The sequence below is a fragment of the Alosa sapidissima genome, chromosome 21 (genome assembly GCF_018492685.1).
Source record: "Alosa sapidissima isolate fAloSap1 chromosome 21, fAloSap1.pri, whole genome shotgun sequence".
NCBI lineage: Eukaryota > Metazoa > Chordata > Actinopteri > Clupeiformes > Clupeidae > Alosa > Alosa sapidissima.
In genome coordinates this window covers 29,963,927-29,978,010 of record NC_055977.1, presented here as the reverse complement: position 1 = coordinate 29,978,010, position 14,084 = coordinate 29,963,927, and the positions used below count along the sequence as shown (strand labels likewise).

The 14,084-nt window shown below is 38.5% G+C and overlaps 1 protein-coding gene across 1 annotated transcript; it reads right to left on the bottom strand.

The window, feature by feature from the left end:
• Positions 1-219: 219 nt before the first annotated feature.
• Positions 220-13,826, bottom strand: LOC121695765 (choline transporter-like protein 4). The gene is made up of 22 exons (XM_042076881.1): positions 13,374-13,826; positions 13,100-13,148; positions 12,939-13,012; positions 12,756-12,834; positions 12,198-12,297; positions 11,830-11,961; positions 11,680-11,740; positions 11,116-11,227; positions 10,870-10,953; positions 10,673-10,785; positions 10,294-10,416; positions 9,616-9,715; positions 9,319-9,411; positions 5,381-5,483; positions 4,845-5,104; positions 4,300-4,394; positions 4,082-4,176; positions 3,824-3,897; positions 2,778-2,848; positions 2,498-2,592; positions 1,601-1,685; positions 220-407 (listed from the first exon to the last, which is right to left on the bottom strand). The coding sequence occupies exons 1-22, from the start codon at positions 13,426-13,428 to the stop codon at positions 307-309; spliced, it is 2,154 nt and encodes a 717-aa protein (XP_041932815.1). The 5' UTR covers positions 13,429-13,826; the 3' UTR covers positions 220-306.
• Between the last annotated feature and the right edge of the window lie 258 nt (positions 13,827-14,084).

The window sequence follows — 14,084 nt, the reverse complement described above, 5'->3', positions numbered from 1 at the left end:
TCCAAAAGTCATTTCAAGGTATGTTTATCCCATTTCCTTGTGAAAAGCAGAGCTTTTCATTTCAGTGAAATGGCTTTGTTTTTGCTCATGTTCTAAATTAATTAGCAATTACACTCTTTCAAATATCTAATCCTATATCACTCTGCTCTGAGAGTCTAGTCACAGCAGCTACAGGCAAAGGAATCACTTGTAAACTACAAAAATCACTTGACGCAATGATTTTAAGATATGCTTATATGATTTTTAATGATATGGAAGGTAAAGAATATGACAGAAATGCCACAGGATTGTCTGTGTTGTTTAGGTTCACAAGATCATGGAGTCAGTCTTGCGGAGGATCCTCATTAGGTTCCGTGTTGTGTAATATGGGCGGAGTACGGTGCCATCATTACGCTCAAAGTCATCCACTGTGTGAAAAAAATACATTTTATAACACTATGAACATAACCTGTACAAGACAAAATGTAATATATTAAAACAAAAGGTAACACTTTACTTGATAGTATCGACATAAGAGTGACATGACACTGTCATGGCCATATGACTGTCATGAACCCGAACCCTAACCCTAATCCTAACCTCTAACCCTAAACCTAACTTGTTATGACAAAAACCGAATGTCACTTAATAACAGAAGCGTTACGTCATAAACATTTATGACTTGTTTCTGACACATTCATGACAGTGTCATGTCACTCTTATGTCGATACTGTCAAGTAAAGTGTAACCAAACAAAATTACATAACGTATAAACCATTGCTAGCCGTGGCAATGCTCTTGTGACAACCAGCTGGTTTCTGCCATAGTTTTGTTGGTCTATTTTTTTCTCCATCCTTTTTTTGCTAGTGTTTCATGTTTCCACATCTACACTTCAAAGTGATTGAACATACATTATTGCTGTGGATCTCAACGCTTGTATTAGCCTACTTTATTTCTTTGAGTTGCCTAGTAACATGAGTGCCACCATGAGCTTCCTAAATTAGGACCGTGGCAACAATCTTACTACGGCTTACAACTGTCTGATCTACAGACTCTCCAAACTCCAAATACAAGCAAGGTAACACGCACCACAGGAGGCAAACCGAAAACAGGAATGCATTAGACCTGGCATTCACAGAACAATCGCAACATAAACATTGATGTAAAAATACAATACTGGCTGATGCAATCATTGTTCTAATTGCATTTTCATCTAGCCACTTAAATTGCACTACAGCCTACCACTTAGGGAACAAAGCCCCATCACCAAGGCCAAATGCTGTATCTTGCAACGCGAAAGTTGAACTAAGTTTGTGAATCTGGCCTGTGAATCGGATCTAATTCAAAATGTAATGGGTACTTCCTTGGGGCAAGCTTAACACTTTCACCAAGTTTCAAGAAAATTTGAACAGTATCTGACAGAGACAGACACACCAGACCATAACCAAAGCATAACTTCCTTGTAATACTGGTCTGTAAATAGAAAAAAAGTGAAATGTTTCATACCAAAGGGCCTTTTGGTATGTAAAATGGGATTAGACTGTAATTTAGGTAAACCACATTTTGTTTCAATTAATTTCCACAAGTATTTAGATAAACTTATAGTAAAACAGGTACTCACTGTAACAGATGAAGAGTACTTCCACACTCATTGTGTACACACTGAAGAAGGCCTGGGATATGAGATAAGCTCCCACAATGACGACCTGACAACATACAATGACCAAACTAAAAATGTGTGTATTTCATTTTTATTTACTAGTAGCATTGTACAGTGAGTAATGACACATGTATCTAATGCCTCTTTTAATTTACATTTACCATCATTAGGCCAAATTAGCTGTTTAGCAAAGTTATTACAACCATATGTATTTATTTCTCAGTCTCTTCATTAGAATTCAACCACAAAAGGCAGGAAATATGTACAGTATAAAAAACACAAACATCCCAGAAAAGTAGGCTAAAGATACAAGTGTAATGACCCCCTTTTGCACTTGAACTTTCCTGAACTGTTGTGAAGACCGTCTTTAAATTCTTTAAAGTAACCAAGTTCTTAATTAGACCAATACAGTTTTAATTAATTTTTTTCTGTCCAGGTGTTCACATACACCTCTACAGTTTTCAAGTCACGACTCTATTGAGGCCAGTCCAGCTTTTGTCATGCTGAATAAAATCATTCCCAATCAGAAAGAATGGCATGGTTAATTAAAATCTGCCTAGACTTTTCAGCAGTCATGATTCGGACAATATCCCCAACACCATTAGCAGAAATGCAGCATCCCAAATCATGACAGACCCTCCACCGTGTTTCATCGAAGGCTACAAACATACATCCTTCAACCTTTCTCCAACTCACATATTAACAACTGGACTAAAAAAAGATAATTGATGATAATTGTATGAGACTGAGAAATAAATATATGGTTGTTATTACATTACTAAAATAACTACACTAATAGTGGCCTAAGACACACACAAAATTATTTTGAAGCAAGTATAACAGAGAAACAACACTTACAATGACTGGGACCCAGGCATAGTTCAGTTTGCTTGCCTGGAAGATGTCATGTGGGATTGTGATGGTGCCAGAGGTCACCAAAAATGCCAGCACACCTTAAAACAGTTTTAGAATCATGTGAATATTTCCTTTATTTCCATTTAAGTATTAATAATACCTAATAATTCCAGATTTACACACCAGCTTTGAATTGACTGAAACATGCTGGGTTTGCTTCAGAAAAGGGAATGTTTTTAATGATGATGATGAAGCCAGGTTTGATAGCCTGTTGTTTTCTTACCTACTGTTCCCACTACCAACATCTTGCCAAAGAAAAGCAGCACATCTGCTACACTATCCAAAGTCTCCACACTGTTAATGAAACAGAAGTCAAAGTCAAAGTCAAAGTCAGCTTTATTGTCAATTTCTTCACATGTTCCAGACATACAAAGAGATCGAAATTACGTTTCTCACTATCCCACGGTGAAGACAAGACATATTTTGCCAATTTAGGTCCACAGACAAACATAACATTCAAGTAAACAAAAAAGTAAGTAAATAAGTAAATAAGAGGGCACATATAATAATGATAAAAGAACAGAAAAAACAGAAAGTTAAAGAGTGCTGTCAACCAATGAACATTTGATTGGAACTTGGATGACTTATGTCACGCAGTCAGGGATATGTCCCATCATATTCCTCATACAAGTTATTTGGTTGATATTATCTACATCACACTCTGTGGCATGGCTCAAAACAGTTGGGAGACCCTAAAGCAGTGGTGGGCAAACTGCGGCCCGCGGGCCGGATCCGCCCCGCCAAGCACTTTCATCTGGCCCGCCGAGCATTTCATTTGGTTATCAGGCTGCTCGCTATTTTTTTCCTGCGATAGAGGCGACTTTACTGCAAACTGCTTTTCACTCTCCTTAGAGAACGTTTACAATGTCAATGTAAAAACATCATGTTAAATAGAGATAACATCATGTTAAACTAAGTTAACTCTTAGTTATCTCCTTTGCAGCAGATCTAACGTGAACATTATGCGATCCATTTAATTGGGAACGCGTCTGCACTCACGAGAGGGAGAGAGAGCCGCAGGTTCCAGCTGGCTTGTCATTGTTTATAATTGATATCTCCTTCTTATAAGAAACTTTTAAAAGGAAATCATGAAGGCAACAGTAGTTCCCACAACTGACCATTTAAAAACTGTGAGTTGTGTTGTACGGCCCGCCGGCCAATTTTCAAAACCCAATGTGGCCCTTGAGCCAAAAAGTTTGCCCACCCCTGCCCTAAAGAAAGAGCAGCAACATTAGGCGATGCTTCAGTAAAACAAACAAGAAATCGTACCGTAACATATTCCTTTTCATAAGCCTGTGTGCTTCCTTGGCTGAATTCCAAAAGTTGTACCCATACACAGATATCTGTTGAGCAAGGGAAATTCAATTACTTTTCGCAATGAATCCTTCTTGGCACTGTGTAACGTTCATAAGATGTTTCTATAAAAGACTAGAGTATTTATAGGACTATAGCATTCACAGACTAAAGCTTAGCACATAGTATCACTGGAATTACATATAAATGTGGCATAACATAGAAAAAACTGACCACAACATGGGCATTTGAGTTCATGATCTGTAAAAAGGAAGTCAGGCAGCAGTACGTGATATTGTTGATACATCTGCTGAGTGGGTTAGACGGTCCTGTTGGAAGACAACAATAAAAAACACAACCAAATGACCCCAGTAACATCTTCACAATTTGCAAATGCGCTAAACATGAACCGTAACTGTTAAGTTTACATTGTTGTGAGAGAAAGTACTTACCTCTACTTTTACGAGACAAAAATTCCAGAAAGATCCGAGAAGGCTGGAACAATGGGAGAACACTCGAACCAAAAGCCAGGGATCCTACATGGTACCTTCACATTGGACAGAAAAGATAAATTAAGTATATAAGTAAGTATATATACTCTTTTTGATCCCGTGAGGGAAATTATGTCTCTGCATTTATCCCAATCCGTGAATTAGTGAAACACACTCAGCACACAGTAAAGTGAAGAACACACTAATCCTGGCGCAGTGAGCTGCTTGCTACAACAGCGGCGCTCGGAGAGCAGTGAGGGGTTAGGTACCTTGCTCAAGGGCACTTCAGCCGTTCTTACTGGTCGGGGTTCGAACCGGCAACCCTCCGGTTACAAGTCCGAAGCGCTAACCAGTAGGCCACGGCTGCCCCCAATTATGTTAAATTGCCAGCCAGTTATGTTGAATATTCTACAGTACTTAATTTTTTGTCAATGTTAAGTTTTATTCTGTTTTGTTGTGTGTGTGTGTGTGTATTGACATTCTTGTTTTTTGTATTGTGGTCTTACTGTAAGTTGCGCATAAGAGCCTGGGACAGCGGGTGGGCCGGGATATCGCCTGGCTTGTCAAAAGCCCAGAAGTAGGCAGTGAACGTACCCGCCAGTGTGCAGTGACTCAGGGTGAGGAAGAAGTTCGCACACCACAGGAAAGCCACAAAATTAAACACCTGCAGGTAGACTATGGTGTTCTGGAACAGGCCAGTGTTGTTGTACTTGTGGAACATACAGGTCACTGTTGGACAGTCTGAGAACTCTGAAGAGTCAAATGTCTAGACAGGAGACAGATTCAGTGGGAGAGTTGTGAGAAAGACGAGGAGAAATGAATGAAGTTATTTACACGTGTGGTCAAATAATGCATGAAGTGGAGTGAATGCATGAGGCCTTGACCACACCTTCACTAAAACATATGCCTAACTTCAGGATGAGCATGTAAAATATGAATGATGCACCATAACCTTCCTGGCCATGCCATGCACATTACTATGGTGAGCAATCAACAGTTACACATGCTAGAAGGGAAGCAACAGAAAGTAAGTGTAACTCACAGTTGGACTACAACTCTCCAGGCCTGTAACAGAGATGCAGGTTCCAGCTGTGGTTTTCAGTGCTACTACTCTGTATAGAGGAGCCGCAGAAGTAGCCAGATATCTATGGAGGGTCAAGGTTCTTGAACACAGGACAGATTAGCGGACTAAAAGAGACTACAGAAAAAAGGTAATGTACGTGATGTACAGGAAAATGCCTAGGCCTACAGCACCACCCGCTATGAATAACAAATGTAAGGTACAGTCAGCGATCGGACGTGATTTCAAGCTCATACCATTTTTTGTCACATTCACAAAGATTTCCTCACGATCCGCTAGCTGCCCATCCCGTCGGTCTGAAAACTAGAAACAAGCTAATTGGCGGCAGCCTGTTCCCCAAACAAAAACACTGTGTGGAGTTTCTCTGGGAATACTAGGTAGGAGGGGTGAACTACCTCTTTGGTGTGTTTTGTTTGGTCTTTGATTAAAATATAGTGTTGTTTTGGACAAAAGCCAAAAGAAACTAGAAATGCAATTCCGAGGAATTACACGAGGGGATGCAGTCTGCTGGTTAGGGTGTTGGTGGGGCTGTTGAGCTTGCTGCTAGCTGGTTGGTAGGGTAATTGTGATACCTGCAAAGGTGCTTTTGGAGTAACCAAATTTGAATCTTGTGTGACATGGCATTCTTGAGATATCATGCTCAAGGTGTTTTTGACCTTGACATTTGACCTTCAACCTCCAACTTCAACTCACTTCATCTTTGAGTCCATAAAAACACTCGTACCAAATTTGAAGCATGTACGTCAAGCCGATCTGGAGATATAATGCTGAATGCATGAGATATGGCTGGGACTTTTATTTTGACACACAGGAAACACTTTAACAGGATGTGTAGTTCAGGTAGAGCTAGATTGTATGCTTAGAAGCTGAGACAGTTGAATTCCTCACAGGTGACACCTGTGCCAGTGTTCTGATTAGCCTGGGAACTGCTCTGAGAACTACTTAACGAGCGCAGCTGGCTCTATTATGACATCACAGCCCCCATTCAAGTCTATGGGGGAAAAATACACTTTTAATTACAAATATCTCAAAAAGTATAAACTTCTCAAAAATGAAAAACGGATAGGACGGTAAAGACTTGGAAGATCTACGGAACGGTGCTTCAACCAAATTTGTACGTTAAGCGGTTTGGGCTGAATAGCGTGCACAAAAAGGTAAAAAGAAAAATAATAATAATAACTAGAAAAGCATTTCCTGAAGGAAATACAGTGCATGAAAATGCAAAAAATATTATGTAAAATATCATACAGAGTAAAAACAAACTATATTGGTTGCTAGGTAGATGAGGTTTAACCTGTTGAGGAGTGAATTCCTTAAGACAATGCCGTTCCCCAGAGAGTGAATTATTTTCCTGGCTCCAGCAGTGTTGCTCTAAAAATGCTAACTAGCATGCTAACATGCTAACTATGTTAACCATGTTACTTAGCTAACCTAGCTGATCATTTTTAGCAGTTATGCTAACTATGCTAACTAACATGCTAACTATGCTAACCATGTTACTTAGCTAACTTAGCTAATAATTTTGAGCAGTTTTGCTAAAAATGTTAACATGCTAACTATGCTTACCATGCTAACTAGCTACAGTGGGTAGGAGTCATAGTTGATGACAAGTAACAGTTACAATGGCTGAACAGTTAAAAAGTTCAGTAGTTTAAAGGGTTAAATTGTTTAACAGTGAAATATTGTAGTGAGGACTTTTATTTTGAAACAGTTTTTGGCAGAGGAAGCAGTTCAACAGGATGTGTAGTCTTAATAGGGCCAGTTTGTATGCTTAAAGCCTGAGACTGGCAGTTGATCCAGGTGGCCTGAACACCTGCCATAGGATTCTAATTGCTTAATGGCCGTATTATGATGTCATAATCGGCAATGTTAAGTCTATGGGGATTTTTAAAAAGTTTTTCTTTAATAGTTAAAAAAGTATAAAAGTTTCAAAGTTGAAAAGACATAGCAGCTTGGTCTGTTTGAATACCTACGTTACAAAGTTTGAATGAAGTTTCTAAGTTAAACTGTTCAAGAGAAATTGCGTACGGAAAAAGTGGTAAGCGGAATAATAATAACTAGAAATGCAATTCCAAGGAATTATCAGTGCATGAAAATGCTAAAGTTGTGATGTAAAATATCATGTATAGTTAAAACAGATAATACAGAGATGGTTACTACGGTGATGCTAGGATAGACATGGTGGTTGCATAGCTTAATAAAAGTTGATAGTTTAAAAGTAGACTGTTTAAAAGCTGAATGTAGATAGTTTAAAAGTTGTTGATAGACAGTAGATAGTTTAAAAGTTGTTGATAGACAGCTAGTTTAATAGATAGTTTAAAAGTAGACCGTTTAAAAGTTGAAGGTAAATAGTTTAAAAGTTGACGACAGACTGGAAGTTGAATGAATGTTGATATTCAAATAGTTTAATGGCTGTGTATAGGTAGATATTTGACGATAACTGAAAGTTGGAATGGCTCTAATGTTTGCTAGCAGTTATGCTAAGATTTTTAACTATGCTAACCATGCTACTTAGCTAATGTTTTATAGCAGTGCTAGCAATGCTAACCTGCTAACCATGCTACTTAGCTAACGTTTTCTAGCAGTTTAATGAATGTTGATATTCAAATAGTTTAATGGCTGTGTATAGGTAGATATTTGACGATAACTAAAAGTTGGAATGGCTCTAATGTTTGCTAGCAGTTATGCTAAGATTTGTAATTCTGCTAACCATGTTACTTAGCTAATGTTTTATAATAGTGCTAGCAATGCTAACCATGCTACTTAGCTAACTTAACTAACATTTTCTAGCAGTTTTGCTAAACATTTTCTAGCAGTTTTGTTAAACATGCTAACTATGCTAGTAATGCTAACATGCTAACTTTGCTAACCATGCTAACTAGCTACAGTGGATAGGAGTCATAGTTGATGAAAAGTGTTGACAGTTGATGACAAGTTAAAAGTTGTTGATAGACAGCTAGTGAATGTATATAGTTTAAAAGTTTAAAAGTTGAATGTAGATAGTTTAAAAGTTGTTGATAGACAGCTAGTTTAATAGATAGATAGTTTAATGATAGTTTAAAAGTAGACCGTTTAAAAGTTGAATGTAAAAAGTTCAGTAGTTTAATGGGTTACATTGTTTAACAGTGGATTATTGTAGTGAGGACTTTTATTTTGAAACAGTTTTGGGCAGAGGAAACAGTTCAATAGGATGTGTAGTCTTAATTGACCCAGATTGTATGCTCTACGGCCCTCTGTACCCCGTAACGGCCGTCGCCGGCTGCAGGTGGCCTGAACACCTGCCATAGGATTCTAATTGCTTAACGGCCGTATTATGATGTCACAATCGGCAATGTTAAGTCTATGGGGATTTTTTAAAAGTTTTTCTTTAATAGTTTAAAAAGTATAAAAGTTTCAAAGTTGAAAAGTCATACCAACCCGATCTGTTTGAAGACCTACGTTACAAAGTTTGAATGAAGTTTCTAAGTTAAACTGTTCAAGAGAAATAGCGTACGGAAAAAGTGGTAAGCGGAATAATAATAAGAAGTTGCCTAGGAAGAACAGTACAGTGCATTTTCATGCACTGTAATAAGAAGTCTCCGGATTTCAATAGAGGGGATCTAATTAAAATATAAACATAAACAAATGTCTCCACCAGGATTGAGTACAATGTTTCCCTCTTCACTCACCAACATGGGCCCCCCCCCCCCCCCGCCTCAAAGAAATTATCAACCCACAAAACACCACACGCTCCCTCCGCTCAACTCACTCAAACCTCCTCCACATACCCAGAACCAGACTCAGGACCATGGGAGATAGGGTTTCTGCTAACTGCACCTTTAAAGCACCCAAACACTATAACAAAAGATTCTGTACACTGACAAAAAAAAAATCCTCAAATTTACACAATGAAAGGATACAGGGATGTCATTCCCCAGAAGGACATACACACCACCAGCAAAATGAAGGTGATGAATGGATAGACTGCTGTTGAGGTCACATAGCTAACTGCCCTGTATTTCAAATAGTGAGAATACCGTTAAACACACACTACATTGAAGAACTGGAATCATTTATAGTCTCTTATTTCAGGTAATCAAAGCTATATTTCCACCCTTCAAACAACATCACTCACTCATTTGAATTAGGATCATATTAGGAACAGTTCTAGAGGGCTGACACATTACAGATATGATATGAAGAAACAGCCACCATACTTGTTGGACTCCTCGAGAAGATCCACAGCTAAGGAGATACTCTTCCCAAGGCTTATGAGCACTAGAAGCATGATGACTTCTATCACTACTATGATGATTACTGTCATGGAGAAAAGGTTAAATTAATTTGACTCTTTGTACTTGGATCTCGGATATTTGTTTTGTGAACAAGCAAAATAGTACATGAAAGTGGTAAATGGTTATGTTTGCTTAGCAGATGCTTATATCAAAAAGTGACTTACAACATAGGTTAACAATAAACATTACAGTGGCAAAAAAAAAGAAAAGCAAACAGTAAAGTAAGCACATTTTCAAATCAAATCCTACATACATCCTTAATAGACTATAATAATATCTTCAAAAACCATATAAACCATAAATAATATCTACAAAAGCCATAAACATTTACAAACTATGACCCTGTAAAAATAACTAATAACATAGATGCACATTGAAAAGCTGAGTTTTAATTTCACTTGAACGTACAACACTAGGTACATCATTAAACCAACAAGGAACCCCGAACAAGTCCGGACTGTGATCTCTTAGAGGTTATGGAAGGCTGATTGATACAGGCGCTCGTCCGAGTATATTCATATTCCAATTCAACTCAATATATCTAAATTGCTGATTTATTGACAACCATTTTTCCACAAATAAAATAGATTAGTGACTCACTGAAAGCTAGCCACGTCTCTTTGAGTTGAAGATAAAATGCAAAAGTAGAGCTGAAACTCAAATCACTGAGGGACATTTCCGAGGTGAGGTGTTTGGTGTACTCCAAATGACAGTGGTATATTCCTAAAAACAGTACAATGATACAAAATAAGGTAGCACTATTACGTTTTATATAAAGCAACATATGCCACATTATATAAATTGAAGAATGACTTAGGTCAGTTAAAATGCAGGACAGAAATGAGGGAGAAAAAGGCTTTTACAGGTTATTTTTTCATTCAACTACTGGTATTGATTTCTGTTACTGATGTCTCAGTAACTGTTATATCTATTTAATCAATTCTACCATTTAGAATACTGTCAGCAGCACAGTTAATACCATAAGCTCCAACACCCAGCACTCCGAGAATGACAGTCAGCACTAGTACACATGCCAAGTATCTCAGCAACAGAAGAAAGGCTGCACTGACAACCATGGCTGCAACAAGACCTCTGAAAAATATATAGAGATATTGAAGGGGTCAAAACCCATAAACATTTCAAATGAAAAGGCTAACAAAGTATCTAGAAACGTACAGTAAGATCCAGTGCAAAGACATGGCAAAGTCCTCATAGATCCTAACCCAAACACCCCTGTTGTTGATGGTGGATATTATGTCACTGTGAGAACAGAAAGAAACACAGATCAGAGGGACAAATTACCTATTATGACAGATAGCGTCACATTTTCATTAGTGCTTCAAAGAGTTCTTTTGTTTAGGACATTGTGCCAATTGTTGCTAGTTTTTGGCAGTAGTAGAGTCCCTGTTTTGTTTTTTTTACCTGGTAGCATTCACTATGGCACTAACAGTCTCACTGAATGACAGTTGATCTGTTATGGTGAAGTTAATGGTCGTATTCAGTAATTTTGAGTTTGTGAGACACCTTCCAGATACTGGAGAGGAAGACACAGAGAAAAACAGGCATGTTTGTGTGTGAGAGTGAGAAAATAATGTAAAGTACTTTATGCTCCAACATTACAGCTGCTATAATGAATCAATTAATAATAATCAATGAAATAAACATTTAAACAAATCACCAACTTTTTTGATAATAAATTAATTGGATTTGAATCATTTCTTTAAAAAAAATTCTTCATTCTGCTTAAAATTCTAATCGGATTTTATTCCAATCAAAGAGTTTATATGTGTCATTTTTATTCCGATTGAGCCATTCTTCTGATTCTAATTAAAAGTGTCCATGTAAACCCACCTAATGACACCAACCTGATTAGTGTTTTGTGGACAAAACAAGACATTTAAGGACATTATCTTGGGGTTTGGTCGACACTGGTCAACACACACACAAGCTATATATATATATACACACGCAAAAAATATGACTTACCTGATTGAGCTGGTGTATAAAAAGACGGGCATAGATCTTCATCAAGGATCTGCTGGACAGTCTTAGTTGTGGAAACATAAAATAGAAATTAAGAGATCAACCATGATGAATTGAGAGGATTAAAGCAATATGCACCAAACTGTGTATTACCAGAGTGGTTGTTTTCAAATCAAGACGGGGGTCACAGTATTCCTGCTGGAAATAGTCTTTGGGCTGAGCACCTGGGGCATACGCAGCATTTGGCAGCATCCAGTATTGAGAAGGGCACTCCTGGACACACACCTATATGTGGCCAATAGCGGAGGGTACGCCAGACAGAGAAACATAAAGAGGAAAGTGATAACTGATGTCATGGGAACAAAATGTCCTTCTCATAATCATTTCCAAGACCATATGAATGAAACTATGACATGACTGTTGATTGCGGGGCAGGTATGTGTTCAATGCATAGGTAAATATCCTGATATATGATTAGAAAAGTGACACTTTTTATTTGAAAGAACAGATGGAGCAGATACCTGCGTTGTGGGACATTGGACACCACCCAAGACAGCAGCCATAGAATTGGTCGATACGTCACATTTTAAAAGGTCAACGTAGAAAACACTGGGCTTCAGTCTAGTATAAGATATAAGAATAACGAGCTCAAAACCTTGCCACTTGCCACAAAGCCTTTTGACGTGCTGTAATATATTTGAGGTGACAAATACACAACTTAAGAATATAAACAGGAGAGAGAATGGCAATATTCTAGCCTGGGTTTTCCCATGCTGCCTTGCGCGCGCGATTTAATTCGCGCTGCAAGGCAGCCTGGACACCAGGGAGCATTTTCGCCTGAGATAGGGGACCAATCACAGAAAGGAGGGAGGGCAGCAAGACGATGACGGCACACCGAAGCCTTTATGAGCTACGTACAGACGCATTTGATAGACATTCGTAGCGCCCAATAAACGGCTCTGGGCATTCGTAAACCACGTTTCAAATACGAGAAAATGAATGCCTAGTTCCCAGACCCCGTCTCATTTGAGATGAGGGTATGACGTTAGCCAGGCTAGCAATATTCTACAATTACTCACACATTGGTACCAGCCCCACAAAACGCCCCTGTGGAGTTGCGGGCATGCAGAATGTTTCGAGGGTCTCCAAGGAGCCATGCTAGTAGGGGAACAAAGTGTACCATTACTGTTTTTTGCATACAAGAACAACACAAATATAGGCTGTTTTTGTTGGACAGGACGCCCTGGTGATTATAAGCTTACCCGTCACACCAACGGTTATGTAGCCAGCAACGGCCGCCAGGAACAACAGGAAACAAATAGGATCTGTACAATTTCTTTTAAAGGAAACAAAGAATACCAGTGACCGGTAGGCTGGAGTTGCTGCACAAAAAATAAAGTATGAAAATTCGAGAAGCACTTACCTTTGCCGGACTGGCCCATTGAAAGCAGGCTCATAGGGAGCCAAATGACCTAAAACATGACAGAACCTTGGATTAATTCAAAGGATGCTTGCTCACCTCATCAGATTTCTGAATTTGCCTAAATAATCTTGTGTTTTCACTGTGTTAGTAAAATGTTTGTCAGTCCCCGTTTCACTTAGTCCTAACTTGTATAGTCTAATCTTCATGTAGCGCTATCTACATTAATTCCACCTAAAAATCGAACACAACCGTAGAACAAATGTCCTCCACATACCTTCTTCCAGTTCTTCCTGTTTGTGCATTGCTCTTTCATAAGAGCGACTGATCATTGTGCCAGCTTTTTACACTAGGCTAGCTATTAAAGAGCCTATAAACGTCTTATATCAGCCTGGTGGCAAAACCTTTGCTGCATAAGATATAACTAACCTCAATGATGCAAGTTGATGCAACTGCTGAAGGCTATCAGGGTAATTCATTGTGACGTAATGGAATCGCGGCTATAGTTCTATGACGTAAAGAAAAATGCGCTACCACCAAAGATTCTAGAATCTTTGGCTACAGGCTACCACAGAGCTGTGGCTTTTGGACTACCATACTTGCCATACACACCTCTCTCATGTGGCACTGCCTATGAAGGCCTAAAGTCGGCTAGGGGCTAGTAGTAGAGCCGCTGGGAGACATGACTCTATGGGGACGAGGGGAGGCAGGCTGTTGTGAAAACAGGCTTAGGCCTATGCTCTTAATTTTCTACTCATTAGTCTTCTCATATTGTTAAATTATTATATTGTTTTGTATTTGTATGTTGCTTTGGACAAAAGCGTCTGCCAAGTCCCAACCATAACCTAGTCAAGTTTCAAGTCAAGTTTATTTATATAGCGCATTTCATACACAGAGGTCATTCAATGTGCTTTACATAAACAAAAGCAAACATTAATAACAAATTAAATCTTAAAATACCAATAGTGAAAGAATAGTTTAAAAGGTA